Source organism: Salmo salar, chromosome ssa15 (assembly GCF_905237065.1).
Source record: "Salmo salar chromosome ssa15, Ssal_v3.1, whole genome shotgun sequence".
NCBI lineage: Eukaryota > Metazoa > Chordata > Actinopteri > Salmoniformes > Salmonidae > Salmo > Salmo salar.
The window spans coordinates 84,841,672-84,857,624 of record NC_059456.1 but is presented as its reverse complement, the minus strand read 5'-3'; the positions used below and the strand labels follow the sequence as shown (position 1 = coordinate 84,857,624).

At 43.9% G+C, this 15,953-nt stretch overlaps 1 protein-coding gene across 3 annotated transcripts in view; it reads right to left on the bottom strand.

Moving 5' to 3' along the window:
• The window catches only part of LOC106572423 (protein phosphatase 1 regulatory subunit 12B), a 39,608-nt gene extending 24,091 nt beyond the window's left edge, over positions 1-15,517 (bottom strand). The window contains exons 1-5 of one of the 3 annotated variants that reach the window (XM_045696176.1): positions 14,997-15,517; positions 11,926-12,016; positions 11,510-11,728; positions 11,204-11,318; positions 10,754-10,878 (exon numbers count right to left, since the gene is read on the bottom strand). In XM_045696176.1, coding sequence (XP_045552132.1) covers positions 10,754-10,878; positions 11,204-11,318; positions 11,510-11,728; positions 11,926-12,016; positions 14,997-15,202 — 756 coding nt within the window. In that variant the 5' untranslated portion in view covers positions 15,203-15,517. The remainder of the gene's footprint in view (positions 1-10,753; positions 10,879-11,203; positions 11,319-11,509; positions 11,729-11,925; positions 12,017-14,996) is intronic. The other 2 variants (XM_014146597.2, XM_014146599.2) reach the window with 2 other exon arrangements.
• Between the last annotated feature and the right edge of the window lie 436 nt (positions 15,518-15,953).

Here is a 15,953-nt window from a genome sequence, read left to right as displayed (position 1 = left end):
CACCAGCTCTGTCAGGAGGAATGGGCCAAAATTCACCCATCTTATTGTGGGAAGCTTGTGGAAGGCTACCTGAAACGTTGGACCCAAATTAAACAATTTAAAGGCAATGCTACCAAATACTAATTGAGTGTATGTAAACTTCTGACCCACTGGGAATGTGATGAAAGAAATAAAAGCTGAAATAAATTATTCTTTCTACTATTATTCTGACATAAAATAAAGTGGTGATCCTAACTGACCCAAGACAGGGAATTGTTTTACTAGGATTAAATGACAGGAATTGTGAAAAATGAAGTTTAAATGTATTTGGCTAAGGTGTACGTAAACTTCCGACTTCAACTGTACATACTATGCATGCCAGTTTCTCTTGGCCAAGAGTTGAGGAGAGACTGACTGCATCACTTCTTTTTATAAGAAAAATTGTGTTGAAAAACCCAAATTGTTTGCATAGTCAACTTACACAAACTCTGACACACACACTTATCCCACCAGTTATGCCACCAGGGGTCTTTTCACAGTCTCCAAATCCAGAACAAATTACAGTATTATATAGCGCCCTTATTGCATGGAACTTCCTTCCATCTCATATTGCTAAAATAAACAGCAAAAAGCAACACCTCACAGCACAACGCCTCTCCCCTATTTGGCCTAGATAGTTTGTGTGTATGCATTGATATGTAGGCTATGTGTGCCTTTAAAACAAATGTATGTAGTTCTGTCCTTGAGCTGTTCTTGTCTATTGATGTTCTATATTATGTCATTCTGTATTATGTTTCATGTTTTGCGTTGACCCCAGGTCGAGTAGCTGCTGCTTTTGCAACAACTAATGGGGATCCTAATAAAATACCAAATATGGTACTGTGGTAGTGGGTGGTCATGATATGGTACTGTCAGTACTGAGGTAGTGGGTGGTCATGATACGGTACTGTCAGTACTGAGGTAGTGGGTGGTCATGAAACGATACTGTCAGTACTGAGGTAGTGGGTGGTCATGATACGGTACTGTCAGTACTGCGGTAGTGGGTGGTCATGATATGGTACTGTCAGTACTGAGGTAGTGGGTGGTCATGATACGGTACTGTCAGTACTGAGGTAGTGGGTGGTCATGATACGATACTGTCAGTACTGCGGTAGTGGGTGATCATGATACGATACTGTCAGTACTGAGGTAGTGGGTGGTCATGATACGATACTGTCAGTACTGAGGTAGTGGGTGGTCATGATACGGTACTGTCAGTACTGAGGTAGTGGGTGGTCATGATACGGTACTGTCAGTACTGAGGTAGTGGGTGGTCATGATACGATACTGTCAGTACTGCGGTAGTGGGTGGTCATGATACGATACTGTCAGTACTGAGGTAGTGGGTGGTCATGATACGATACTGCCAGTACTGCGGTAGTGGGTGGTCATGATACGATACTGTCAGTACTGCGGTAGTGGGTGGTCATGATATGATACTGTCAGTACTGAGGCAGTGGGTGGTCATGATACGGTACTGTCAGTACTGAGGTAGTGGGTGGTCATGATACGGTACTGTCAGTACTGAGGCAGTGGGTGGTCATGATACGATACTGTCAGTACTGCGGTAGTGGGTGGTCATGATACGATACTGCCAGTACTGCGGTAGTGGGTGGTCATGATACGATACTGTCAGTACTGCGGTAGTGGGTGGTCATGATATGATACTGTCAGTACTGAGGCAGTGGGTGGTCATGATACGGTACTGTCAGTACTGAGGTAGTGGGTGGTCATGATACGATACTGTCAGTACTGCGGTAGTGGGTGGTCATGATATGATACTGTCAGTACTGAGGCAGTGGGTGGTCATGATACGGTACTGTCAGTACTGTGGTAGTGGGGGGGTCATGATCGTTTAGCACCTGATTCTGTGCCTCTCTAATATGGAATCCCATTACTTCCCCCTGAAAACCCATTTCTTCTTGTTTTTTTTATTATTTAAACGAGCATATATTGCTACTAAAGGAAAGACAACACCATGAAATAATGCAATAATAAATAACACAAAAGTAAATGTCAATCATATCAATAAATAAAACATGAGAATTAGACATTTGGAAAAACAACAACAGGAAATGGCAGATGGAATGTCTCAATCCAAAAGTATTTTCCAGAATAAGCGGCCATGTGCACAGCACTTCACAGCATACTCCCTCCTTCCCTCTCTCTCTTTCAAGGGTTGTGAAACACTCAAGTGGTTGGAACAGTGACCCGTCCAATCATGTGTTAAGGAGCCTCCAGAGCACACATCTAAATACATACAGTACCAGTCAAAAGTTTGGACACACCTACTCATTCAAGTTTTTTTTTTTTACTATTTTCTACATTGTAGTGTAATAGTGAAGACATCAAAACTATGAAATAACACATATGGAATCATGTAGTAACCAAAAAAGTGTTAAACAAATCAAAATATATTTTATATTTTAGCTTCTTCAAAGTAGCCACCCTTTGCCTTGCCTTTGCCTTGCTTTACATCGTGCCTAAGAACAGCCCTTAGCCGTGGTATATTGGCCATATACCACACTCCCTCGTGCCTTATTGCTTAACTAACACCCATGTACTGTAAGGTGTTTAGTTTAGGTTTAATGAAAATGGATTAGCACACTACAGATGTGACAATTCCAATAGGAGCTGGGAGTAAACCGGCCACAACTTAATCAGCATTTAAGAGCCTTTGATAGCTACAAGTCACTTTAGAGTCACACACCCACACACAGTTAATTAGGGATTATCAGTGATACTCTGAGACAGATGCAAAATCTTAGGAATTCATAGGAACAGAAAGCGCTTGTTTCTACAGTTTAAATAAGTTTACAGCGGAAAAACCATGACTACTCTGAGGTTCCGACAAAGAGAAAAAAGTTGTGGTCTTACTCTGAAGTTCTTGGCGGTAGGAGAGGGTGAAGAGGGTGGTGAGTCGGACAGAGACTTCCTAGTCCTGGACAGCTCCTTGGTGCGGGGGTACATAGATGACATCTCCACACTCTACCCAGGACACAGAGGCAGGTCTGGTCTCACCTCTACAGTAACATCCACAGACAGAGGCTTCCAATCCAGAACAGAACAGCTGCACAGATCCACAGATCTCCTCTTAGCCTACGACTGTGCAGACACCTATGGCTGTTGTTGCTGCTGCGCTCACCCTGACTGGGGATCCTGACCAACAGGTGTGTGAGAGGAGCCCGCTCCACAGTCCAGAGGGCTGGAGAGAGAGACCGCTGCTAACTTTAGAAATATTGCTGCTGATATGACCTACCTTCCCTTCTTCCTCCACAAAGTAAAGACAGCAAAGTGATCATTGGACAAGAATGAAAACAACCAAAATAGCTATTTCTCCTCTTGGCTAGTACAACTCCTACAAAGACATGCACCTCTGTTTTTCTGAAGTAGACAAATCAACTTAGTTGAGGATTGTTAGACCACAGCTTCAGCACTCCGAGACCCTTTCGTACATCAAAGTCGACACAACACACTAAGTCCTCACATCCAAAGATAAACCCAACCACAGTGAAAAGTTTGTTCCAGATGATCTCTTATCCCATGTTTCTCTAAATATCCACTCTCTCTCCTTTTACCTCCCCCTCTTTCTCTCTTCCCCAACTCTCCTCTCTCCTGTCCCAACTCTCTCTCTCACCCTCCTCCCCTCTCTCTCTCGCCTTTCCCTGCTCACTCTAGCTCTGGCAGAACTCTCTGGCAGGCTGCTAGAGGCTCTGCTGTGTACAAGCTCTGGGCTAAAGCTGTCCATTGATGTGGATAAGGAGAGGGGGAAGTAGACAGACAGAAGTAGGGGGCTGATACTGAGGTTCCAGAGGTTCAGCTTTAACACTCGGGGGGAGTCAAGATCAACAGTGACCCATCAAGTAACCCTGTCCTCCCATGATGCTCTTGGAAGAAGTAATGTTAGTATGAGTTTTGACATTTGGATGTAGAGCCACTGTGTCCGAGCCCTCTCTCCTTTTCACAATCTGTTTCATAGTACTTGCCATGCTGCACTGTAAAGTGAGCTAATTTTAAGGCAACACTCCACTCCATAGTGGTTTTGATTTCTTCCTGCATTATCGGTTACCTCACACACACAGAGGCCTGTCAACAATGACTCAATCTGTGGCAACTGCATTGGGTTCTAGAGCACTGAAGTATTAAGTTGCTGCTAAGTTTCTCTTTCTATCATACACAATCCCCCATCCCTCTTTCCCTTCCTCTCAGATTCTGCACACACAGGTCAGAGGCTCACTGCTACCTTCTTTTTAAAGAGGTTTGCAGTGCTGTGGCTCTTCCTGAACTCTTTTATCCTCTTCGCTCATCAACTGAAAGAGACAGACAGACAGACAGACAAGAGAGAGAGAGAGAGAGAGAGAGAGAGAGAGAGAGAGAGAGAGAGAGAGAGAGAGAGAGAGAGAGAATGAATGAATGAATGCTGGCCTGGCGGTCTTGTGTTGAGCCCTGGCCTGGCACGCTCCCATCACCTTGCTTTGAGTCATACTGAGGACAGAGGTCTGTCTCTCCTGTTTCCCTCCTTTTTAACGAGTGGACCCAGTGACCGTTGCACATGGCAAATACAACCATTCAACTGCAGCAAAGAAATTAGACACAATAAGAGAAAAATTAATTTTCAAACTGAGATTTTTTTTTTTAATGTACATTGATTTTGCACATTAGATCTCTCTGTGATTTAAAACATTGGTGTGCAGGCAGAATGCTTATTTTTCCTGGAGTTTTGACTTGTCATGTCATATCAATGATACATTACGTGTGCTTTATGGCCCATAGTTTAAGATAAGCACCACAGAAGTTTCACGTAATATAAATACTGACATATGAGATTCCAATCTGTCCATATGGATTGTTCCACTACATATTCAACCAGCTTCACAGACCATCTGTGCGAGTCTGCTGGACAGTCTGAGTTCCTACTAGCTCATCAGGAAGTCCAGTGGCTTCCCTGTGGCAGTGAACTGCACTGGCCCTGGCTGTGGAGATAGGCCTGCTGAGACCTATATAAAGAGTTGATTTCAGCTGAAGTTCCACACACTGGATCTGGGGCTTAGGTTGAGTAGACTGGCTCTCTCCTTTATGACTTTCAATATGGAACATTCTCATACATCACTTGGCTAGGGTCCCCTCCTCTCCTCTCTCTCCCCTTCCAACTCAGAATAACTCTGGTCCTTCAACACTTACTTTGGAGTAAAGTCCTGGTTACTGTCATTTGTGTTTTGTCATATGTTACTCTGACAGGTGTAAAAGAAAGAGTTTTCAAGAAGTGGATAGTGGTTGCTGAACTAGTGTAGGTGTTCCTGGCAGAGACAGGTCCCTGGTGTGTGGTCATTCTGCAAGTCACATAGAGGCCAAAACCCAAACAGTCACAGAGAGACAAAAACACATATAATAAAACATACAGATACCTGCAGACAGACATACTCTCTCTCCATCTGTTTTCCTGCCTTCACTGGTCTAGTGATCTTTAGCATCTTTATGGGGGTTGAGCTGTGCCTTGGCCTAGTCACAGCTGAGAGATGATGAGTTCTGAGAGAGGTCACAGATACTCTGGGGTTCTAATACTACCCTGAACCCTCCTAAGCCAACCTGCTAACTGCAGCAGCAGAACTGCTGAATCTCTGTAGCACACACAGCTAAGCTGCATGCCGTGATGGGCTATCCAGAACTATCTCTCCTTACATTGAGAGTGGGTCTATCAAACAGTCCTGTGTTTAGCTCTCAGAGCTGTCATGAATTCTGAATAAGTGAATAATCAGGTCTGTGACGATAGAGGGAACAGAAGGCTCTCTCTGATAACATAATCTAAACATCAGGAGCAGGAGAAAGTAGTAATTATGCCTGGCAGCAAAGTCTCTCGCTCTATTTTTCTCTCTCTTTCTCTCCCTCGTTCTTTCTCTCAGCCTCCCTGTTAATAATCCCCTTTCAGAGCAGTGAAAGCCGTGAGGTCTTCAGCTGAGATCTACTGCACCTGTCTCTGGGCTCTGTTCTTGAAAAGCAGAGAGAGAGAGGAGAGAGTCTGCTCAGATCATTATAGAGGCAGGCAGAGGTCATCGTTGGTAATGGGGCCTGCGGGCACCTTTCCATCCTTTCCAGATGAAACCATGCTCACTGGATGGGGGGTGGGGGGGCATTATCACAGTCAGATTTAGGTCCTTGGTTAACGCTGAGGAACGCTCATGTTACTGACCGTCCATGTCTGGGATTCCACCTTAGGACAGCAGGACAGTGATAGAGACGGTGAGCTCAAAAAGCTATCACTACCCCTTTCACACTATAGTATACAGTATGCCATCCTCATGTTAATCTACATTCTTCTCTGTGACTCCCCTCCACGCCCTGGCATCCACCAAATTGCCTTAGCCCACTCCCATTAATAAAATGGCAGCAGTTTTACAGACGCCAACCAATTGTGCTATTTAGTGGGTTTTTCGCGTTATTTGTAACTTATTTTGAACATAATGTTTCTGCAACCATATCTTATGGCAGAAAAAAGTTTCTGGATATCAGGACAGTGATCACTCACCTCGGATGGAACAAAGATTTTTTCTTCAAAAAGCAGGACACACAGGATATTCTGTGAACACCTGACAAGGCCAACATCCCCGTAATTGGCAAGAGAAAGAGACGCAGGTACAGAGGACACAGAGCGGGGTGCCTCGTAAGAATCCGCAGAAGGTGAGAGAAAACTGCCGTTACCGTCAATATTACTCGCCAATGTACAATTATTGGACAATAAATTAGATGAGGTACGATAACGAATATCAAAAACTGTAACATCTTATGTTTCACGGAATCGTGGCTGAATGATGACATGGATATTCAGCTAGCAGGATATACGCTGCACCGGCTAGATAGAACAGCACACTCCGGTAAGACGAGGGGGGGCGGTCTGTGCATATTTGTAAACAACAGCTGGTGCACGAAATCTAAGGAAGTCTCTAGCTTTTGCTCGCCTGAAGTAGAGTATTTTATGATAAACTGTAGACCACACTATTTGCCAAGAGAGTTTTCATCTATACTTTTCGTGGCTGTTTATTTACCACCACAGATGGATGCTGGCACTAAGACCGCACTCAGTCAGCTGTAGAAGGAAATAAGCAAACAGGAAACCACGTACCCAGAGGCTGTGCTCCTAGTGGCCGGAGACTTTAATGCAAGGAAACTTAAATCAGTTTTAACTAATCTCTATCAACATGTTAAACTCGCAACCAGAGGGAAAATAATTCTAGATCACCTGTACTCCACACACAGAGATGCGTACAAATCTCTCCCTCGCCCTCCATTTGGTAAATCTGACCACAATTCTGTCCTCCTGATTCCTGCTTCCAAGCAAAAATTAAAGCAGGAAGCACCAGTGACCCGGTGTATAAAAAAGTGGTCAGATGAAGCAGATGCTAAACTACAGGACTGTTTTGCTATCACAGACTGGAACATGTTCCGGGATTCTTCCGATTGCATTGAGGACTACACCACATCAGTCACTGGCTTTATCAATAAGTGCATTGAGGACGTCGTCCCCATAGTGACTGTACATACATACCCCAACCAGAAACCATGGATTGCAGGCAACATTCGCACTGTGCTAAAGGGTAGAGCTGCCGCTTTCAAGGTGCGTGACTCGGGGCTAAGATTTAACGGGGCTAAGATTTAATCCTACTACACCGGCTCTGACGTTCATCTTATGTGGCAGGGCTTGCAAACTATTACAGAAAGCAAAGGGAAGTGCAGCCGCGAGCTGCCCAGTGACACGAGCCTACCAGATGAGCTAAATCACTTATATGCTGAGTCTGTAATACCAACATGTTTCAAGAAGACCACCATAGTCCGTGTGCCCCAGAACACTAAGGCAACCTGCCTAAATGACTACAGACCCGTAGCACTCACGTCCGTAGCCACGAACGCCCTAAAAATGGCTCACATCAACACCATTATTCTAGACCCACACCAATTTGCATACCGCCCAAACAGATCCACATATGATGCAATCTCTATTGCACTCCACACTGCCCTTTCCCACCTGGATAAAAGAAACACCTATGTGAGAATGCTATTCATTGACTACAGCTCAGCATTCAACACCATAGTACCCTCAAAGCTCATCACTAAGCTATGGATCCTGGGACTAAACACCTCCCTCTGCAACTGGATCCTGGACTTCCTGACGGGCCGCCCCAAGGTGGTGAGGGTAGGTAGCAACACATCTGCCATGCTGATCCTCAACACTGGAGCCCCTCAGGAGTGCGTGCTCAGTCCCCTCCTGTACTCCCTGTTCACCCACGACTGCGTGTCCAGGCACGACTCCAACACCATCATTAAGTTTGCAGATGACACAATAGTGGTAGGCCTGATCACCGACAACGTCAAGACAGCCTATAGAGAGGTCAGAGACCTGGCCGGGTGGTGCCAGAATAACAACCCTCAACGTAACCAAGACTAAGGAGATGATTGTGGACTACAGGAAAAGGAGGACCGAGCATGCCCCCATTCTCATCGACGGAGCCGTAGTGGAGCAGGTTGAGAGCTTCAAGTTCCTTGGTGTCCACATCACCTACAAACTAGAATGGTCCAAACACACCAAGGCAGTCGTGAAGAGGGCATGACAAAGCCTATTCCCCCTCAGGAAACTAAAAAGATTTGGCATGGGTCCTCAGATCCTCAAAAGGATCTACAGCTGCAACATCGAGAGCATCCTGACTGGTTGCATCACTGCCTGGTACGGCAACAGCTCGGCCCCCGACCGCAAGGCACTACAGAGGGTAGTGCGTACAGACCAGTACATCACCGGGGCTTAGCTGCCTGCCATCCAGGACCTCTACACCAGGCGGTGTCAGAGGGCCCTAAAAATTGTCAAAGACCCCTGCCACCCCAGTCATAGACTGTTCTCTCTACTACCGCATGGCAAGCGGTACCGGAGCTCCAAGTCTAGGACCAAAAGGCTTCTCAACAGCTTTTACCCCCCAAGCCATAAGACTCCTGAACAGGTAATCAAATGACTACCCAGACTATTTGAATTGTGCCCCCCCAACCCCTCTTTTACGCTGCTGCTACTCTATGTTTATCATATATGCATAGTAACTTTAACTATACATTCATGTACATACTACCTCAATTAGCCCGACTAACCGGTGCCTGTATTTAGCCTCGCTACTGTTATTTTTCACTGTCTTTTTTTTTTATTTCTTTACTTATCTATTGTTCACCTAATACCTATTTTTTACATAAAAATTGCACTGTTGGTTAGGGCCTGTAAGTAAGAATTTCACTGTAAGGTCTAAACCTGTTGTATTTGGAGTGTGTGACAAATAAACGTTGATTTGATTATCCTTCCCCTCTCAGTATCTATTTCTGGGCATCTCCATTTCACTGTAAGCCCATTCAAGTTGGAATTCCTAATGGTGAAACTGCCACGACTGTATGCAATATTACAACAACAAAGAAGTTACTGCAAACAACCAACACTGTTATTTCCCCTCTGACATCATTGCACGCACGATAGAAGAGCACTATATGTACTGCAATTTGTTTACCATGCTCCTCAGTTCGGCAATAAAAACAATAACAATGCTGGTGGGGCGGCCAATGGCGCTGTTTCCCCCCTACTGAGGATTCCATCTTTAAGGGAAATGAACAGAATTAGTAACTGTGAGCTTTTTGCTGAAACATATTGTTTTGAATGGATTTCCAGCCTCATAGGGTCATTTTGCCCTGGGAGGAAGGTACACCTTGGGCTGCATGGAGACAGTCTGTGCAGATACCTAACCTACAGGTGGAAGGAACACACCATCATAGACAGAGAGAGACAGAGAGAAACACAGAGAGAGAGAGAGTTGAATTGACTACAGTATAATTATGGCTGTAGAATTCAACGCTGAGAAGCAGAAGAGGAGCTCCCTGTTTTGCCCAATATGGTATGGAATGTCGAGATACCTCGAGCATGTATGATGTGGTAGGAGAGGGAGAGAGAAGGGAAGAGAAGGAGAGGGGGTATGTGGGTACTCCAGCCTGCCCTGGACTCTCTCCCACTGTGATAGCAAAACAGCCCTATCACAAACACTCCCAAAGCAAACTACACTAACATTGCAGTACATCTGTAATCATTGCATCACAGATCCTATTTCATGGTCTCTGTGTGCAAGGCTATTGTTATTATGTGAATCCAAGAAATGCAGCTTTGAACACACACAACTAATCACACACACACACACACACACACACACACACACACACACACACACACACACTGAATTGCAATACAATATGATATTTCATTTACATTTACATTTTTACATTTACGTCATTTAGCAGACGCTCTTATCCAGAGCGACTTACACATTGGTGCATTCACCTTATGATATCCAGTGGAACAACCACTTTACAATAGTACATCTATATCTTTATTTCAAGAATCATAGGAATCTCCCGCTATGACAATAGAATCTGTGAGGTGTGTAATATCATATAATAATAAAATTGCCCATTGCAAACGCATCTAATGTTCATCAACAAATGCCCCATCATCTGGGAGGAAAATGGTACTGTACTGAAATCATAGTGTTTTTTTGCACCACCTACTGGTAGCTTAAAATTTCACAGACATTTCTTGAAGTAGTTTGCTCACTATTTAGATTTCGTTTTTATTCACCTTTAATTCTGAAAAATGTCAAATCTATAAGATCCTATCTTTGACATTGTTAGTAGATGTGCTGCTTTTAGTAGGCTCCCATACACCACATACCTCAAAATTCTGGTAGGCTTCATCTGACTCTTGGTCACAGAATCGAACTTGTTTCTCTCTTGTGGAGAGGACATGTTTGGAGGGATCCTCAATTGGGTTCTGGTTTTCATCTTTCCATTCAACAACTACAGTATTCACATGATAAGAAACAATCACTAAACAGTTACTGCACCTTACCATGACAAGTTATTTATCCTATAGAGATCTTGCAGTAAAAAACTAAAAAACTAAAAACAACAACTGATCCACTGACTGCATAAAGTCTTACATAAACTGGGTGTCAGGTATAACCTGTTATTCCTATGGTACAGTATGTCACATGACAAGGATATTCGGGAAGAGTAACATTAATGTAACAAAGCAACTTCCTTAACATGGTTGAGCAGAAAAATTTAAACATCTGTATTCAGTCATAACTGTGTGACTGTGTACAATGGTTGGGTTTCTGACCTCTGGAAGATGTGCGGTTGGCCAGGCTGGTGGAGGTGTAAGACAAGGTATAGGGCCCACTGGCAGAGGAATACTCTGCCTCCATGGTCCCCAGCCTTGATCTATGATTTCCGAGCTTGAAATGAGAAAAAAACTGCACTTCAATGCTTGGCTCATCTGAACTTCAAACTACACAGCTACTATAGTACAAGATGATCTCTCACAAAATTACAGTATCATAGATTATCTATTGTAACATTAACCAATGACAACAATACGATCCTGAGGGGAAAGGCTAATGCAAAATTATTAAAGTATTATCCCCACCTCATCTATCTCCCTGCTCCATATGGGACTGTGATCCTCTGTCTCCATAGACTGAGCCAGTTTGGTCCTGGTCTCTCCTCTGTCTTCTGCAGCCCATTTCCCCCGCAGACAGGACCTGTCAGTCAGTCTGCTATGTCCATCCTCTGTCTGTCTGTCTCTGTCCAGGGGAGACAGGCTGTTGGTCCTCTGAGCTTCCTTCAGTTCAGCCAGGGTCACACCCTGAGGAAGACACAGACAGTACATCCTAAGATCAACAAGATACTACAGATAAATAGTCCAACAAAATCACATTGATACCAAAGAATATCTTGGGGCCAGTTTCCCTATCTTGGGGCCTAGTCTTGGATTCGTAATAAAGAATTTCCATTTAACATGCATTTTCAGTCCTGGCCCGTGGAGTGCGTTTTGTTTAGTACCTGTGTGGATCTGCGGGTTTGCCTGGCTTGGCGGGATCTGGCCTTCCTCTGAGACTCTGCCTCCTCATCTCTCACTGGGGTTAGATAGGACCTGCACAGGTTGGAAACAGGGAAGCAGCACTTTGCAGGACATACAGTGCATTCAGGAAGTATTCAAACCCCTTGACTTTTTCCACATTTTGTTACATTACAGACTTATTCTAAAATTGATACAATTATTTATTTTCCTCATCAATATTCACACAATAACGCATAACGACAAAGCGAAAACAGGTTTGTAGAATTTTTTGCACATTTCTAAAAAAACCCAGAAATAACTTATTTACATAAGTATTCAGACCGTTTTTCTACAACTTGATTTGGTAACTTGTGGTAAATTCAGTTGATTGGACATGATTTGGAAAGGCACACACCTGTCTATATAAGGTCCCACAGTTGACCGTGCATGTCAGAGCATAAACCAAGCCATGAGGTTGAAGGAATTGTCTGTAGAGCTCAGAGACAGGATTTTGTTGAAGCGCAGATCTGGGGAAGGGTACCAAAAATGCAGCATTGAAGGTCCCCAAGAACACAGTGGCCATCATTCTTAAATGGAAGAAGTTTGGAACCACCAAGACTCTTCCTACAGCTAGCCGCCCGGCCAAACTGAGCAATCGGGGGAGAAGGGCCTTGGTCAGGGAGGTGACCAAGAACCTGATGGTCACTCTGACAGAGCTCAAGAGTTCCTCTGTGGAGATGGGAGAACCTTCCAGAAGGACAACCATCTCTGCAGCACTCCACCAATCAGGCCTTTATGGTAGAGTGGCCAGACGGAAGTCACTCCTTAGTAAAAGGCACATGATAGCCCGCTTGGAGTTTTCCAAAAGGCACCTAAAGGACTCAGACCATGAGAAATAAGATTATCTGGTCTGATGAAACCAAGAGTTACGTCTGGAGGAAACCTGGCACCATCCCTATGGTGAAGCATGGTGGTGGCAGCATCATGCTGTGGGAATGTTTTTCAGTGACAGGGACTGGGAGACTAGTCAGGATTGAGGGAAAGATGAACGGAGCAAAGAACATAGAAATCCTTGATGAAAACCTGCTCCAGAGCCCTCAGGAAATCAGATTGGGGACGAAGGTTCACCTTTCCAACGGGACAACGACCCTAAGCACACAGCCAAGACAACTTAGGAGTGGCTTCAGGACAGGTCTCTGAATATCCTTGAGTGGCCCAGCCAAAGCACGGACTTGAACCCGATCGAACATCTCTGGAGAGACCTGAAAATAGCTGTGCAGCGACACTCCCCATCCAACCTGACACGGCTTGAGAGGATCTGCAGAGAAGCTTGTAGTGTCATACCCAAGAAGACTCAATGCTGTAATCGCTGCCAAAGGTGCTTCAACAAAGTACAATTTTTTTATTTTTAATAAATTAGCAAACATTTCTAAAAAACAGTTTTTGCTTTGTTATTATGGGGTGTTGTGTGTAGATTGATTATAATTTTTTAAAATCAATTTTAGAATAAGGCTGTAACGTAACAAAATGTGGAAAAAGTCAAGGGTCTGAATACTTTCCGAATGCATTGTAGCTGTCATGCCCTATAAATAGCTTCAATGAACTCTGGCCATGCTCTGGTCACATACTTGTCACCTTGTACTGGAGCACAGCACGAGGTGACGACATATCAGGGTGAGGTGACATTATGCTCAAATTATCAACAAAACCTTTCAAGATAAGAGGGTGGCAGTGCAATTAAGTGATCGTTTTGAAAGGTACTGCACCAAAACAAATATTCACAGGAGATTACATATAATAACTATGTGTTACATGCAATGACTTGGGTGAAGCTGTTTTTACTACATACTATTTATTTCTCACAAGTAAATGCATGCAGAATTTGTTCAGTTGTGCATACAGTGCCTGATGTAATCACAAAACAACTATGGATTGTAGAAAGCACACAATAAGTTCACAGTAAATAACCCCCCTCAATCAATAGTACAATGCTCTTAGGACATTATGTGGTATTCCTTTCATGATCATGTTTAATGCCTCTAGCGTGGACAATAGCCAATCAATGACCTCTAAGAGACAGCCATGTTAGCAGCCATTGGGCTCCATAGAGAGGGGAAGAGTCGAGTAAGCAGCATTCAATCTAATGGCTCGTTGTACCCACTAGTCCTGGCTGCCGGCTGCACTCCCTCTTTCTGTACTGAGTGTTGATCAATATACTTCTGATTGGCCGGAGAGGCACCATCCACACCCTCCTTGTGAGAGAAAGCTTAAGTCGACCGACGGTCAGGACGTCAGTCTACTGCATTATTTAACACTGACTACAGGGCTGTGGATGGCTACATTACTATCAACTGTGATGTAGCCAGGTAGCCTACCAGTTAAGCACACTGGGCCAGTAACCGAAAAGTCACTGGTTTGAATCCCCGATCAAAATCTGTGGATGTGCTACGGCACTTAACCCTAATTGCTCCTGTGAGTCGCTCTGGATAAGAATGTCTGCTAAATAATTGTTATGTAAACTGTGATTCTACAGCAACATTATAAATCATATTTCTACACAGTGGAATGACTTGAGGCAAACGTGATACAGGAGAAATCCTACAAAACATACAGTACATTTGCTTATGTTGCAGGATATAAAAAACACTTGATTTAAGCATGTCCAATTTGATTTAAGCATGTCCAATTCGATTTAAGCATCTCCAATTTCCATACCAAATGCATTATATAGGATACATTTGTTGGGGTTGTAATTTAAACACAGTGATGGGAAGTATTTGAGTGCCAATGCATTTAGTATACTAAATATGTACAGCACTATACACACACTCACACTCCAAGAAATTCAGCTAACACACACAACCCAGTGGCACCAACTTCCCACACAGTACAATTCAAATACCAGGGAAGGGTATACCTTCCACATGTAGGAAATCCCAAACAACACCAGTGAGAGGCCACACCACGTTCACTCTCAGATCAAAGTAAAATACATATATTCTCACATTCTGCACAGGGAAGTCAGGCAGATAGGGGGATAGGATAGGGTTCAGGGTAGGAATTAGTTCCATACCTGGGCAGGCAGGCTTGCATGGTCCCAGGCTGCTGAAGGTCAGAGACCGGTGGAGAGAGACTGCAGTGGGAGAGGCCGGATACGATCCTGAGAGAGGGAGTGATTGGAAGAGAGGGAGCGATAACGGGGAACGTGGGAGGAACAGAAGAGTGGGACAGGGCGGGAGGGAGAGAGAGAGAAAGAGAGAGAGACTGTATCCTCCCCATCGTTCAATACAGACTCATAGGCGGGCCGCGGGGCACTCTGAGCCAATTGCGTCTCTAAGAGCCTGATGCAAGCAATGCAGTTTATACACCACACGGCACACAACAAGCATGCTCGATTGGATCGACATTAGCAAGTGCTGCGCAGATTTGCCAAACTTGATCACATTATGAGGGTAGAAGATGATTTGTAGATCAGTGATTCTGTGCTGGTCTTCAGGCCGATCTTCTCTAACATGCAGAAAATGTTCACATACAGCAGTCTTTACAAATGTAGAAATAATTGTATAACATGATACTAATCCATTGTGAATTATCACGTTAACTTCCTGGGGCCTTACCCTTTAACGTGTAACAATAGAATAAAACATAATGGATGGGTGTGAACAAGTTAGACAATATTTCTGGTCAGTTGAACGATTTTCAAGTATGCAGTAGGTCATCAACTTAGCTTAATAGATAAAATAATAGCAAACCATAGTGTTTGGCAGTACCAAACCAGCAAATGCAGACAAAGGCGTTTGCAACTATACACACACGTCTTATCTATGCTTTTCAGGATTTCATCGTGAGTCATTCCTTACATTAGTCCAAGGGCCACAGAACAAAAAAGGCCTCCGAAAAGGTGAGGTAATTTTATAAAGCTGAAGAATTTCTGATCTACAACTTGTAAAAGTTGCACATTAACTAAATATTATAAATAAAAGGTAAGATTTTGAAATCAAAACACATTTTGGGTAATTTCCCCTTGCAA